The sequence below is a fragment of the Papio anubis genome, chromosome 1 (assembly GCF_008728515.1).
Source record: "Papio anubis isolate 15944 chromosome 1, Panubis1.0, whole genome shotgun sequence".
Lineage (NCBI taxonomy): Eukaryota > Metazoa > Chordata > Mammalia > Primates > Cercopithecidae > Papio > Papio anubis.
This window is the reverse complement of record NC_044976.1, coordinates 9,555,355-9,569,351: the sequence shown is the minus strand read 5'-3', so window position 1 is coordinate 9,569,351 and position 13,997 is coordinate 9,555,355. Positions and strand designations below refer to the sequence as shown.

Sequence of the window (13,997 nt, the reverse complement as noted above, 5' to 3'; positions counted from 1 at the left end):
GACTCATGGGTAGAGCCCGGGGTGGAAGGTGCTGTTGGCAGCCTGCTCCTGGGGCGTGGAGGGAGGCTTCCTGGTGCCTTGGCCCCTGGCCAGCCCTTGCCCCTCTGTCACCAACTTGCTAGAGCGAACCGTTTGGCATTTGTCATTTTTATGTTCAGGGGCCCCAGGGAAGAGAGTAAAGGAGCAGTTACTGCTGTATTCTGTCATGGTCCCCAGGCATCCCTGTTAGGCTGCTACAGCTCCACAGAAGCATGTAGACCACTTCACCAGCACCCCCACTCCCGGCCTCCTCCACGGAGCAGTGTGCACGGCACGGCTGACTCTTCTCCACCTGGCTAGGGGGATCCTGAGGACCACATTGCCCCTGCAGTCAGCTCCCACCGCTTTCTGACTTTTTCACAAACTGTGGCTGGCATATACCTGAATGAACCAAATCAGAGTCCACCCAGCATGCCTGAGTTTCTGGCCCTCTTGGCTGGCCCTGGAGCATCAGCCCCTCAGCCCATGTGGGGCAGGGAACCCTTGGGTGCTCAGGAGGGATGGTGGGCGTGCACTGGGGAGTCATGGGCTTGGAAAGGCTAACAGGGCTCCTCTCTCTGCCTCTCCAGGATGAAGTGACACCCCCAGCTACATCCGAGGAGGCTCTAGGACCCACTACAAGGTAAGGCCTGAGCCCCTCCCTGAGCCTCGCATCCTCTCCCCAACTGGTGACCACTCACCTAATGCACGTGTCACCCTGGGATGGGTTCAGTCCTGCTGAGCACCCAGGGAGAGATGAGAAGATGGAGATGGGGAACTGCAGCCACCCTGCCCACTCCGCCCTGATGGAAAAGATGCCCTCCTGCCAGTGGGATCCCCTCGGTTTGGCTTTTAGGCTGGAAATGGTCTGGGGACATATGGATTGCAGACTTTGGGGAAGGAATGTGCTCAGGGCAGCGTGGGGCGGTGGGGCAGCTGTGGTGGCTGGGCTCAGGTTACCCAGCCTGAGGTGCCCGCTCTCACAGTGCCATTGCCTCCGTGGCAGTGGCTGGCTGTGCCTGGAAGTGCTGCCCAAGCTCTGCCTCAAGAACGGCTGGACTTGAAGGCCCCAGAACCCCAGTACTGCTTTCGCTCCTCGGAGGCTGTGCCACCCCCAGTGACTTCCTCTGTCCTCCCTAAGAGGCTTGCAGGGAGAAGGCCACGGCCGAGGGCAGGACAGGCTGCCATGTCCTGCCTTTCCTCAGGCATGGGGCTCCCCCGAAGTCCAAGCACACGGGGCTGCCCAGCCTGGCCCAGCCTTCGCGGGCTGTGTCAGTTCCCCGGGTGGTGGCGCGAGAAACCGCGGGGCCACCAGGCCTCGGGCCCCAGGCAGTGCTGTGTCAGAGGTGACCGGTGGAACGCCAGTGTTATGTAAATAGCGGGGCCTGCCCGGCGGGCGAGCTGACTGGCTGCAGCCATCCATCATCCCCGCTCGGCGGGGCGGGGGACAGACACGGCACCGTGCGCCTGGCTCCAAACCTGTTTGTTTTCCCTTTGTCTCTCGCATTTCGGGGCCCCGGCTGTGACCGACGGGCTCTGGGTTTTGTCCTACCGGCCCCCTCCCCCGCAAGGAGGACGGGGAAGGGAGGAGATTCCCCGGCTCCCACCGCGGCATCCCTTTCGGACTTCAAAGGCTCCCCCAGCATTGTCTGCGCTGGCGGGCAGTGGCCCTGAAAACGTGATCAGAGGCGGCCCGGTGTAGGGCAGGCCCGGCCCGCGCCCTGCGCTCTCACTGGGGCCCGTGGATTCCTCCCTTTACCACCAGCACCACCCTGGTTACAGCTCTGTCCCAGGTCCTCTCTGCCTTTCTCTCCCTGGTGCCCCTTCTTGCTCCCTTCTGGCCACTCCCGTCCTCCTCTTAACCATGGCCTCACCCCTGTCTCATGGAGTTGAGAGTTCTAGAATCTTCAGAGCTGCAAGCCTCCATGCCTTCACATAGTCCATGAGGATCTGAGTGCCGTGGAAGGCTCCTCAGGATGCCCCGAGCTAGCACCAGTTCCTGGATATTGGCTTCCCACGCCGCACCTTGTTCTCTGTCCCTTCCTTTTCTCTACTCTCTGATTATGAGAACCTTGCTTCCTCTAGAAACCTCCGCCCATGAGGTCCAGACAGGATAGATACCTCCATCCCCAGGCAGCAGGGTGAAGCCAGCCATTCTGTGTCCTGAAATTCCGCCCCAAGTGCTTCCATTCTCTGGAGCAGGAGTTGGCAGACAGGCCACCTTTGACCCACAGTCTGCTTTTATAAATAAAGTTTTATTGGAACACAGCCATGCCTATTTGTTCAGGTATTATCTATGGCTGTTTTCACTCTATACTTGCAGAGATTGTTGAATGGCTACAACAGAGACTGTTGGGCCCACAAAGCCTAAAAGGTTAATAATTTTCTCTCTGGCCTTTAGGGAAAAAGTTTTCCAGCCCCTGCTTGAGAGTTTCTAGCTCCTGTACTTTGCTCTCTGTCTCTCTCTCTTTTTAGAGGTAAAATGTACACAACAGGAAATTTACCATTGCACCCCTGCTGAAGTGTACATTTCCCCGGCCCTAAGTCCAGTTCCAAAGCTGTTACAGCCATCGTCCTGCCCTGTGCACATGTCTTCATCGGGACTGCTCTGAGGGGCTGGGTGCATTTGTCTGGGAGCCCAGTGCTCGGGTTGCAGTGCTGCTTGCAGTCCTGGTCTGTTCGGGGGTCTCCCTCCCCCTGCTCTCCTTAGGGCCTCCTTCTCTGCTCAGTCCCTGCCTCAAAGTCTCAGCTCTTCCTCTCCTCTGCAGCCCCTGCTTCCTCGGAGCTCTTGCCCCCGCTAGTATCCCGGGAGCCCTGCAGTCTTTAGCAAGTTCTCTCACCTCAGATCCACAGCTTCCTCTTTTTTTTTTTTTTTTTGAGACGAAGTCTCGCTCTGTTGCCCGGTCTGGAGTGCAGTGGCATGATCTCGGCTCACTGCAACCTCTGCCCCCCCGGTTCAAGCAATTTTCCTGCCTCAGCCTCCCAAGTAGCTGGGACTACAGGCACCCACCACCACACCCAGCTAATTTTTTATATTTTCAGGAAAGATGGGGTTTCACCATATTGGCCAGGCTGGTCTCAAACTCCTGACGTTGTGATCTGCCTGCCTCGGCCTCTCAAAGTGCTGGGATTACAGGCGTGAGCCACCGTGCCCAGCCCTCACAGCTTCCTCTTTTGTAAGGGGAGAATATCTACTTTGCAGGGTTGCTGGGACAAGTGAGTGAGTTGTTGTGGCTGAAAGTGGCTTGCCCGGTACCCACCAGGTAGTTCCCGCCTGCTTGTGCTCCAGAGGCTACAGCCATCTCTGGGCTGATTCCACAGAGCTCCCTACCCTCTGCCCTGGGGGCCTTGGAGTCTGACCCTATGGAGAAGGGCGGGCTCCTGATTCCAGGGAGCACCTTGGAATAAAAAGCCCCACAGGTCGTGGACTGGCAGCCCTGGATCTTCTATTTCTGTGTCAGGGCTCTGGGAAGCGGCATAACCTCTGAGCACCAATTTCTCTATCTGTAAACCGCTCTCTGCTTCCCAGGCTTGTGGCAAAGAGGGGCTGGGGTGCCTGGGAGAAGCTGTGAAGGCTGTGTTGCCAGGAGCTGCTGAGGGGCAAGCAGGCCGAGGGGGGAGTCCAGGTCTGAGACTGGGTCTATTGGTTGGGGTGAGGGGACCAGGCTGCAGTCTGGCTGAGAAGGCCCTGGAGGTTACACAGTGGGTGCTAGCTCTGTCCAGGATCAGGGACCAAGGCCGCCCTGGCCCGGTTCTACTGCTGTGGGCCAAGGTCGGGATCAGGCTCCAAGCCTGAGGGGAAAGGCTGGCAGGGAGTGGGCAAGGAGACAGAAGCTGCGCCTGCAGTCAGAGGTCTGCTGCAGAGTCTGCTGGGCCTCCTCTCATGCTAGGTCTGCTGCCATCTCTCTTGCTGTCCTCTTTTTGCAGGCTCCTGACCTTTTGTCCATATCTCTTTCCCCTCCAGGCCTCCTCTCTGCATCCCTCTAGTTCCTCTTCCTCCTTGCCTTCCCACCACCCATAGCACCCCCACAACTCCATGGCGCTCTCTCTCTCTCTCTCTCTCTCTCTCTCTCCTTTTCATCTACTCGGAAGGCTTTACTTTACTTCCTTGTCACCCTAATTGATTGCATTAACCTTTCAGCGTATTGGATTTCCCCGGCATCGTGCAGAGAGCCCTGTGCAATATGCTTATAATCTAAGCCATAATGGACAGTTTGCAGTCAACAAGCCCCTTCTCCCATCGGCCCCGTTGACATCTCTCTTGCCCAGGCCACTGTGGCCACTTCCCCCGCTGGCAGGGGTGGGGCAGTGGAATGGGGCTGGGAGGAGGCAGACACTAACCTGGATCCACCAATGGGGTTCTTGGCCTCCCTCTCCTCCCAGCACTGCCTCCAGCCCTGCGTCTCCCTCTCCAAGCTCCCGGGCCCGGGTCATTGCCAGGCCTCTGGTCTTTGTGATTCCTCTTGGCTTGGCCTTCTGCCCTTGGGACTCTCTGTCTAACAAGTGACTGATGGGGCCAGCTTGGATTTTGTGGGTGAGAGTCCCCCGTTCCACCCAGATGCTTCTCAAAGCAAATCGTTCCTCCTTCACTTCACTAGCCCGGGAGGCTTTGGGGAAAGACAATGTGGCCATTTCAGGAGGCAGGTGGTGGATAAGAGGAGGGGTCTGAGATCTCTGCCCTTCACTGGCCTCTGAGCCAGCGGGAGGCCTCTGTGGACCTGCTGGAAGCTGGGCCTGCTCCTGGAAAGGGTGCAGATGCACAGGGCAGATAGAAAGCAGGGAATCTGCTGAAGCCAAGGCAAGAGAGGGATGAAGACCCCACCAGGGCTGGCCAGGGGGGAGCTGGGCAGCAGCAGCTCCTCCCAGCAGGCAAGGAAGCGGGCATGTGTCACCTGGGTTGGGACCTGTCCCCTGTGCTCATCTCAGGATTGTGTGATTTGGGTGTGTGGTAGGGGATGTCTCAGAGTCTTTATTTCCCGTCTAATGTTTGGCAGTAGCTCTGAGCAGATCCACCTGCCTTCCGCAAAGGAAGAGAGATGCCGCCCAGGCAGCGGGGCCAAAAGCCCAAGAGAAGCCTCCATAGGCAGGACGGCTTGGCCCAACGGGAGATGGGCTGGGGGAGTAGGAGAAATCGAGGCCTGGCTTGTCAGGCTGGTAGGAATGGGCTCCCTCAGGTCGGCTCCTGGATGGGCACCTGTTAGTTCAGCAGGAGGCAGGAAAGCCAGCCCCCTGCCAGTTGCCTCGTCCTAGGGGCTCAGCCCCAGGCCTGAGCCCTGGCCCCGGTCTGTCCCGGCCGAGGCTGCCAGCCCTCAAACCAGCAGCCTGATCGGCTGAGTCTTCATTCATGACAAGATGGGATGTCAGGTTGAATACATTAGTGTCAGGCTGGAGGAGCAGGACGGAAGCTCCCATTAGCCTTAGTGGTACTTCCTCTCTCCCGCACTGTTCTCCCCCCAGCCCTTTGCCCGACATCTCCTCCTTCTGACCGCCCCTCCTCCTCCCATCACTCCATCACTCTGAAGGGCGAGCTTTGGCGAGAGGGAGCTGGACCTAAGTCCTTCCCATCCTCTCCCAAGGATTTTGGGGGTGGGCAGAGGGCACAGCAGGGAGAAGCCAGGCAGAGAATTAAAGTTTGTGATTGTCAGCATCAGGAGAAGCTAAATAACCCTGTAACTAGTATGAAGGTGAATTCACGGTCTGCTGCACACGGAGAATATGAGTGTCTGTGAGACGGGCAGAGTGCGGCACGGGAACCCGCCTGCCACGGTGGGCAGCCTCCTCTCCAGGGACTCAGGCGGGAGGCGGGAGGAGGGCCGCACACCCCCTTCCCTGCCAGGGAGTAGCTGCTCAGGAGCCCCACCAGACACCTGGGGCAGCTCAGCTGCTTGACAACCTGCTGGCCCTGGCATCAGGGGCCCAAGTAAACGTTTGTAAGCTCCAACGGTATACACCCATGGACACTAGCCCAGGCCTTGGACTGATCCCTATTAACAGCTAATCCTTACTGAGCACTGACTGTATGCGGGCTGAGTGCCGTGTGGCAACAACTCTATTCAGGAAGTGCCAATATGAGTCCCCCGTCTTTCCCCCACTTTTTGATAACCACTTTATTGAGGTATCCTTCATATACCATAAAATTCACCTTTTTAAAATGTGCAATTCAGTGGTTTTTAGTATATTCACTAGGTTGTACCCATCATCGCCACTATCTAATTTTAGAACATTTTCATCCCCCCAGAAAGAAACCCTGTACTCGTTAGCAGTCCCTCTCCATCCGCCACCATCGGCAGACCTAGGGTTCCGCTAATGATGATTTCCTTAACATGCTGCGAAGGTAGAGGGTCAGTGCCTGGGTTCACGGAGCAGAGCCCGTGGAAGATGGAGCTGGGGTGTGAACCCAGGTACTGAGACTCCAGAGCTGGTGCTCCATGAGGGATTGCTTGATGTCCTGGCTGACCCCTACCCCACCCCTGACACACACGTGCCTATCATGTGTGTCTGACAGTTCAGGCTCAGGCGTGTACATACACCATCCAAACACCTAGACCCAGGCAGGAGCACACGTGTCTTCTTCCCAGGTACGCTGGCAACTCCACATAGAAAACGTCATACCTCCCATAAGGACAGCCAGCCTCCCCTCCCGGGACCCCTCCCTCTGCTTCTCCCAGCCTTGCTCCTAGAAGGGAGGCTTGGCGCAGGAACCAGCAGCAACAGGGTAGCTGAAGTAGCCAGAGAAACCTAAGTGGTTTCAGAGCTTAAAATGAGAAATCCCGTATCTCCTGCAGCTGATCATTGTAACTGAGACAAAATGCCAACCCGACATTCCAGAACAGGTCCCCGCCCGGGCTGGGGCCACAGGCTGGGCCAGGCCCACAGGGCAAGCCAACTAGCCCAGTTCCCTGCTTCATACTCTCTCTCTCTCTCTCTCTCTGTCTCTGTCTTTCTCTCTCTCTCTCTGTCTCTCTTTTTCTCTCTCTCTCTCTTTCTCTGGCTCTCTTTCTCTGTCTCTGCTTCTCTTCTGTTCCTTCTCACCTTTTTCTTCCCACCTACCTCTCTTCTCTCACACTCCACGTTTCCACCCCAAAACTTTTTTTTAAAGTTTTTGTGGCCACACTCTTGAACTCGCAAAAATTTGGGAATTAATGTGAAACCGTCGCTGTTTCTGATAAGAGAAACTTACAAGGGCGAGACAAAAGGGAAGGGAAACACAAGGGAATCAGCCTGTTGGATTTTGGTTTGGGGTTTTTTCCTCCTTCTTCTCTCTCTCTCCAAAGCGGAGGATCCGGCCGGGCCAGTTTGGATATTTATTAAGAAAAAGCCAAAGATAATTAACTTTTTTGTTTTTGTTTTGTTTGCGGGTGCCTCCCCTGCTGGCACTCCTGGCTGCCTGGCAAATTAAACCTGCTCCCGGCTCTCTGGGTGCTGGGCTGACGGCAAGACTTCTGCCGACTGTCCTGGATCTGCCAGGGCTGCCAGCTGCCCACCCAAACACCTACCTTGACTTTCAGACCTTGGGTCACTTTATGCCCCCACCGATGCCACCTCCCCAGGCTCTACTGACTCTGAGAGCAGCTTTTAGAGCAGGGTAAGTGGGATGTGGGGGTGGGGGGAGAGGAGGGGCTACTGTTTGGGGTTGTGGCCAGCACTTCCCTAAAAGGAAATGGGGGGAAAGTGTGAGCCTCTCCCAGGGCACAGGGGCGTTCCTTCTGGCCAGTTCAGGGCCGTTGACTTCCCAGGAGAGGGTAAGGAGAACGGAGGATGAGCTGGAAGTGCAGGGAGAGGCCAGATTTGGGCCATGTCGATCCCCAGCTCTTCTCCCTGGAGGCTGGTACACTGCCAGGCCTCATAGGCCCCTGAGAACACCCTGGAGCAAGCAGCCTCTGGACCATGGAGCCATGCTGTGATACCCATCCACCCCCAACCCCAGGTTCCATCCTGTTCCCACCCCCAACCCAGGCCAGGCCATGGGTGCGGGGGCAGGGGGCAGCTGAGTGGCTAGACAGCCTGTGCTTGGGTAAGAGCTGGCTGCCTCCCGTCCGCTGTCCTGGAGCCACACAGAGCCCCGAGGCCAAGCTGTGACCTAAGCCTGAGCCCAATTCATGGGCCAAGAAGGTGACGCTGGGAGTTAGAGGCTTCCTGGTAAGAGACAGAGCTGAGGACTTCTCAGGAGCCAGGAGAGCCCACAAGAGGAAGGCCAGTGTGGAGAAGCTCACTGGGGTTGGAGGTGCGGCTCGCCCCTCTGTTAAGCCAGTCCCCCTCAGCCCTCCCCTGCCAGGGCCCCTCCTTGGTCCCTTGGCTTCATCCCCAGCTGGACAAGTAGGCAGCAGTGGTGAGCCTCTTCCAGGTGGGGTGGCTGCTTCGGAGCCGGCCACAGAGAAGAGGGCATTTTTCAAGGATTTTGCTGGCCCTTTTTTTTTTCTCTGAAATATAAGGATGTGCAATTTTTTTGGTTTCAATTTAGCATTGGAGAATTTTATAATTTAGTAATTAAAATCTCTGATAGGCTTTAGAAATTGCGGCTAATTGAATTTAATGGGAAGATGATTTTCAATTTTATTTGATTACCGGGACCCCTGGCATCGGTATTTATGGGAAAAAAATGGGAAATGTGCTGTGTGGGCTAAGATGGCATAATTGAATTAGGGATAATCGGATTTCTCCGTCATGAATTTCACTATAATTTTCCTATAATTTTCCATTAGATATCTAGTTTACAAATATTCACAAAGAAATGAAGCTCTTTCGGAATGGAGATTGCTGGCTAACAGGATTACGGGGCCGAGCGTGCGGCTGTGCCAGCCCCTCTCCTGCCATAATGCAATCCCTGCGTCTGCCTTACACTCGGCGCGGCCCTCGCTCCGCCACCCACGCTGTGGCTCCTTTCTCCCCTTTGTTTCCTTCTCATCCTGTTGACCCCCTGCCCCAACACCCACCTGTCTGTGGCCCACGACCTCCTGTGCCCGTGGCCGTGCCGTGGTGCCTTGGCTCTGCCCTCCCTCGGGCCCCACGCTTCCCGTCCACTTCGCTGGCTCACAGTTTTCCCGATACCCTCCCTCCATCGGCCCCGGAGCGGGCTCACACGCAAACACACGGACTCCATCGCAGGTGCGAACATGCTTGTTCGCAGGCACACGCAGTCCTTTGGCCAAGGCTTCTGTGCCCTGGCCCAGTCGCCTCAGATGGAACCAGTTTATTGGGATCCTGGGGTGGGGTGCCAGAACAAAAGGAGCTTTGTTCAAGTTTATGTGAAAGTTACAAATTCAAAACGAGAGCAGATAAAGCATGAGATACCTGGTGTGTAAACAGGCTGGTGAGTGAGAAGGCTCCAGGCTGGGGAGGGAGAGAGAGTGAGTGGGCAACCTGGGGGTGCGGGGGGGGGGGAAAAGGAACCAGCGATGGCAGTGTGACAGGAAGGGCGGATGGCTTTCCTTGGTGCTGAGGTGGGGAGCCTGGGTTGGGGGAGACCGCTGGGTTGACTTCCACTCTTCTTTTTCTCTTGCGAGTGGGCTGTCTCAGGAGGAGCTGGAGGCTCTGGGTCTGGGGACTCAAGACCAGGAGAGATTATGGCATTGGATTTCCATCCCTTGAGTCCCAGACATGAAGGTCCTCACTGTGGCCTGGTTTTGGGGTCTCAGGTTTCACCATGTTGGAGTCCTCAAGGCAAAGATGGGCCATAGCCTCAAAAGATACCTCTCCTCTTGGTACGAGCAGATACACTCAGAGAGAGAGACAGAGAATGGGGGACACATAATCTGGGGACCCCTCCATGACCCAGCCTCTGACTCACACCCCACGACCTCGAAGCCTCCGCCTTCTTCTCTGACCTTCATAAATCCTTGCACTCCGAGTTGGCCTGTTCCTTGCTTCTCTGACCCCTGCTTCTCCAAGAGGAAGGCCTTTTCCTCTTGGGCAGGGCCCACTCGACCTGTGGCTACCTGGTCAGGGACTTGGCAGAACGGAGGTTTTCCAGGCATCCCCACGCCTCCCTCCACCGCTGGCTGCCGTCCCCCAAGCTCTCTCGAGTCCTGTCCCTTCCGCCATTCCTCTACAGCCTTTGTCTACGTGAGGCCCCGGAGTTACTGGGTGGCCAATCCAGGTGGTTCTGCCTGGGCAGCTAGAGGGAATATGCTTCCTTTTCCCCTCCACACCCTCCTCAGGGGTCAGGCTCTGACCACTGTCAGCTGAAGCCGAGGAGGACATTCCGAGCCAGCCAGTGGCTGTGTGGGTCACGTATGCAAGGAGCTCCCCATCTGTGCAGACATCTTCAAATGCACCCAGAAATCACCTCTTCTACCCCTTGCCTCCAGGCTTCCTCCTACACACAGTTGCCCAGACAGGACAGCAGAGGCTCAGGATTGGGGTGGGGATTGATCACTTGCTGTCACCAGCCAGAGCTGCAAGCCTGTTGTTACGATTCCTTGCTTTGGGGAGTCACTAGGGGCAACACCCAGAGGCATGTGTGCACCCCACAGCGGTCCTGGACACAGATGCCCTCTCTGAGATCCCATGTGGGGAGCAGAGGCACACAGTCCTCTGTGCTGGGTGCCCGGTACAGGCAGTCATACTCCCAGGCTTAGACTTGGGGTAGTTTTGTTCCCTTATTCGAGGTTTTGGGGCCAGGGGCAGCTCAATAAGGTTTCTGGGCCTCTCCAGCTGCTGTTCCTATGTAGGGATGGGTTGGGGAATTACAGAGCCAATGGGGCTGTGTGACGGCCAGGAGTGGGGACGGCCAGGAAGGCAGTGGGAAGGGCAGTGGAGTAGGGGAGGGATGCCCAGCTCCCTTCGAGGCCATTTAAAACTATAGAGCAAGCAGGAAAAAAGGAGAAAAATGAGGGGAAAGTAGGAGAAAGAGTAGATTGTTAACTCGCTGATGTCTTTGCCCCAAGGCCTCCCTGGCCCCTCCCTTTGCAAAATAGAACTTATTGCAAAAATAGGCCAGCGCCATGTTGCTGGATGCTGTCCAAAGACCAGGGAAGCCTGGGCCCTGCTCCCCTCCCCTCATCTGAAGGCAGTGTGGCCCCTCCTGAAAGATGAGCGTGGGGAGAGGTGAGGAGGGCAGCAGGATAGGTGAAGAAGGGACGGAGAGCCAGGTCCTTCCTTAGCAAGGCTGCCCAAGGCCCTGCTCACCCCACCGTCTCTTTCCGTGAGCCCCTCTGGGCCGGATGGGTCACTTAGGTCACCAACATTTAAGGACTCTCAAAATATATAGCTGCAGCCGCGACATCTGGGTATGTCCCATGGTGCACTGTGCATGGTGGGGAGACCCCTCAAACTGCCCTCTCTGGCAGAAAAGGAGGAGGAGCAAGGGGAGCACAAAGCGCCTGGCTGGCCATGGGCTGGCAGGATATGAGGTTCCACGTTGAAGGGGACAGGGCCTGGCCCCAGAGCCCGGCTGCCGGTGGGGGGCGCGGGGAGGGAGGAGCCGCGATGTGCCTCAGACTCCCTGGTTGAGGGTGCTTGTGCTCTGCTGAGCACCCTTCCTAGGGCAGAGGCCAGAGGGACAAGGCAGGGAGGAAGCCCAAGTGATGGCCGGGATCCTGGGTCGGGGACTGTGGGGGAAGGGGGGCGCCGATCTCCATTCGTCTGGCCTGCAGGGCAGATGGCTAACACGAGGGAGGAGAGGGGAGAACCGAAAAGACCAGAGGGAGGCTCTGGGGAGGGGACACTTGGACCAGTTTAGAGACAAAACCAGCTTAGCGGAGGGAGGACCCCAGTGCGTGTCCCAGGCGGTGGCCCGAGCCGGCTCGCCGTCAGGGGGCTGGGGACAAGCGGGATGCGAGGGCGCGCGGGCCTGACTGCGCTCTGACCCGCCTCGCCCCGCACTCCTGTTCCTCCAGCTCCAAGAGCCGCCACTGCTGTGAGGCGAACACGAAATCCCTGTGCTACCCAAGGAGCCCCGAGCCCGCAGGCAGCGGGCAGGGGAGCGCGCGGCCCGGCGGGCGCGGCCCCGCGGCGCCTCACACCTGCGCCCGCCCTCGCGGAAAAGTTAGCGCGGCCGCGCGGGGCGTAGAACGAGCGCGCTGCCCCGGCGGCCGTCGGTCGCGCTCGCGGGGCCCGAGCGGCCGCTGGGGCGATGCGAGCGGCGCCGCCGGCGGCCGGCAGAGTGGGCGCGTGCCCGCGGGCGCCGTCCTCCGGCCGCGCTCCCCGCCCGCGCCAAGTCCCCTCCCGCCAGCTCTGAGCGCAAGTCCCGCCCCTCCTCCCGGAGCCAGGGTTTGGGGAATCGCAGAGCCAGGCTGGGGCCGGCCGCCCTGGCAGTGCGGCGCGGGCGCCAGGAGGCGGCGGGAACGCGGCGGGGGTGAAGCGAAGCGCGAGCCCATTCCTCCGGCACCGGGCGGCGGGCGGCGGGCGGGCGCACCGGGCGGCGGCGGCGGCGGTGGCGGCGGCAGGGGCCGCGCTCTGCTCTTTCACCTGCCGGGGCCGGCGCGGGCCGGGCCGAGGAGGCGGTGCCGCGGCCGCCCTGCCAATCACCGCGGCTCCTGGCAGCGCCCCCGGCCGCGCCCGCCCGCCCGCTCCCTCCTGCCAAACTGTTACCCTGAGTGTTACCGGCAGGAGCAATGACATCAGGGCTTTAAAACAACTTGTTATTCGGGGAGTAATCAGTTGCAATTAGGCATTAATTAAGTATTATGAAAGTTGATTATTTAAGTGAATTCGGCTTTCGACTCTCCGACTATGGTGAGTACCGGGCGCGGGCGGGGGAGGCCCGGGGGCCGCGGTCTCGGGCGGCGACCCGGGCGCGGGGCGCTGGCGGCGGGACGGGGGCGCCTCTGGGCCTCGCGGATCCCCCGGCCCGGGCCCCCAAGCCGGGGCCGCGCCGGCCGAGAGTTGCTGCCTTAGTTGGAGAAACTCGGGCTGCGCGGAGCCGCGGGCGCGTGCGGGGCCGAGCGTGAGAAGCGGGCGGCGCAGAGGAGAAAGTTTCTCCGCCGCGGCCTCGGCGCCCGCCCGGGACGGGCAGCTCCTGCGGGGCGGGGGGCGCGCGGGGCGGGCGGCTGGGGTCCCGCGAGACGCTAACCCCGTGTTTCTTCTCTCCCGGTCTTCCCCTGGTGGCGTTCCGCGAAGAGTTTGGGACCAAGGAGAAGAGAATGGATCTTGGAACAGGTACCGGCCGGTGGGAACGCAGGGGCGGCTCTTTCACTTTTCTTTCGCTTCTTTTACGGAAGTTCTTATTTTTAGCCCAATGAGGTGGCGGCGGGGCCGGGTGGGGGCCGGGAGGGTCGGGGCGGCTGCCTCCCGGCGTCCCGGCCTCGGGATCGGCGACTTCTGAGGCTGTTGTTGTTGTTATTTGCCACTTGCTTAGAGGCTGTGACTAATGTGATGCTTGTCATTATGAAAGAACCGAGAGGAGCAGGAGCTGGGGGGCACCCAGAGAGAGGATTTAGGGGGTTTTTGTGGGGTTTTTGTTCTCCGTGTTTTTTGTATGGCTTCGTGTTTTTTTCTGTGTGTGTGCTTTTTTTTTTTTTTTTTTTTTTTTGTTCTCTGCAAAGATCTTTGTGTGTCTGGCTGTGGGGTGTGTGTTTTTATTTTTTTAGTGGGGGGTGGTTTAGTTTTTGAAAGCAGCGTCCTGTTGGGAAAGGTGGTTAGTCTGGTTTCGGGGCGACTGTCTCAAGGTAAAGGAATTTAATTTATTTGGGACAAGGCTGTGTCGGATGATCAAGCTGCTTATTATGGCTAATGAGTATTTTTCACCTGAGAATCTGTGGGATGAGGTGGCTGTTATCAGTTCAAAGTGAGGGGCCCTGGACTGTCTCCCACCCACCTCTTTAGCCCCCACCCTGGGGGGTGGTGATGGACCAGAAGGACTACTCAGCGTAGGCATCTAGGTTTTGGGGGCCTCCTGTGGGACAAGGCCGGGGGTTCCAGGAGGCCTGGTGCTCGCCTGGGGCAGTTTATCCTGAGATTTTGGTGTTTTCTTGGTTTTAATCTAATTCTTTCCAGTGTTTTTGCCTTCAGCTCTTGCGGGCTTCCCATGGGCCCTGGCT

General features: G+C 58.3%; 1 protein-coding gene across 3 annotated transcripts in view; it reads left to right on the top strand.

Moving 5' to 3' along the window:
- The window catches only part of CASZ1 (castor zinc finger 1), a 126,188-nt gene that overhangs the window by 57,289 nt on the left and 54,902 nt on the right, over positions 1-13,997 (top strand). The window contains exons 2-3 of one of the 3 annotated variants that reach the window (XM_031664315.1): positions 609-661; positions 13,078-13,116. In XM_031664315.1, the coding sequence (XP_031520175.1) occupies positions 13,101-13,116 (16 nt within the window). In that variant the 5' untranslated portion in view covers positions 609-661; positions 13,078-13,100. Of the gene's footprint in view, positions 1-608; positions 662-12,365; positions 12,694-13,077; positions 13,117-13,997 lie in introns of those variants that run through there. The other 2 variants (XM_031664314.1, XM_031664318.1) reach the window with 2 other exon arrangements.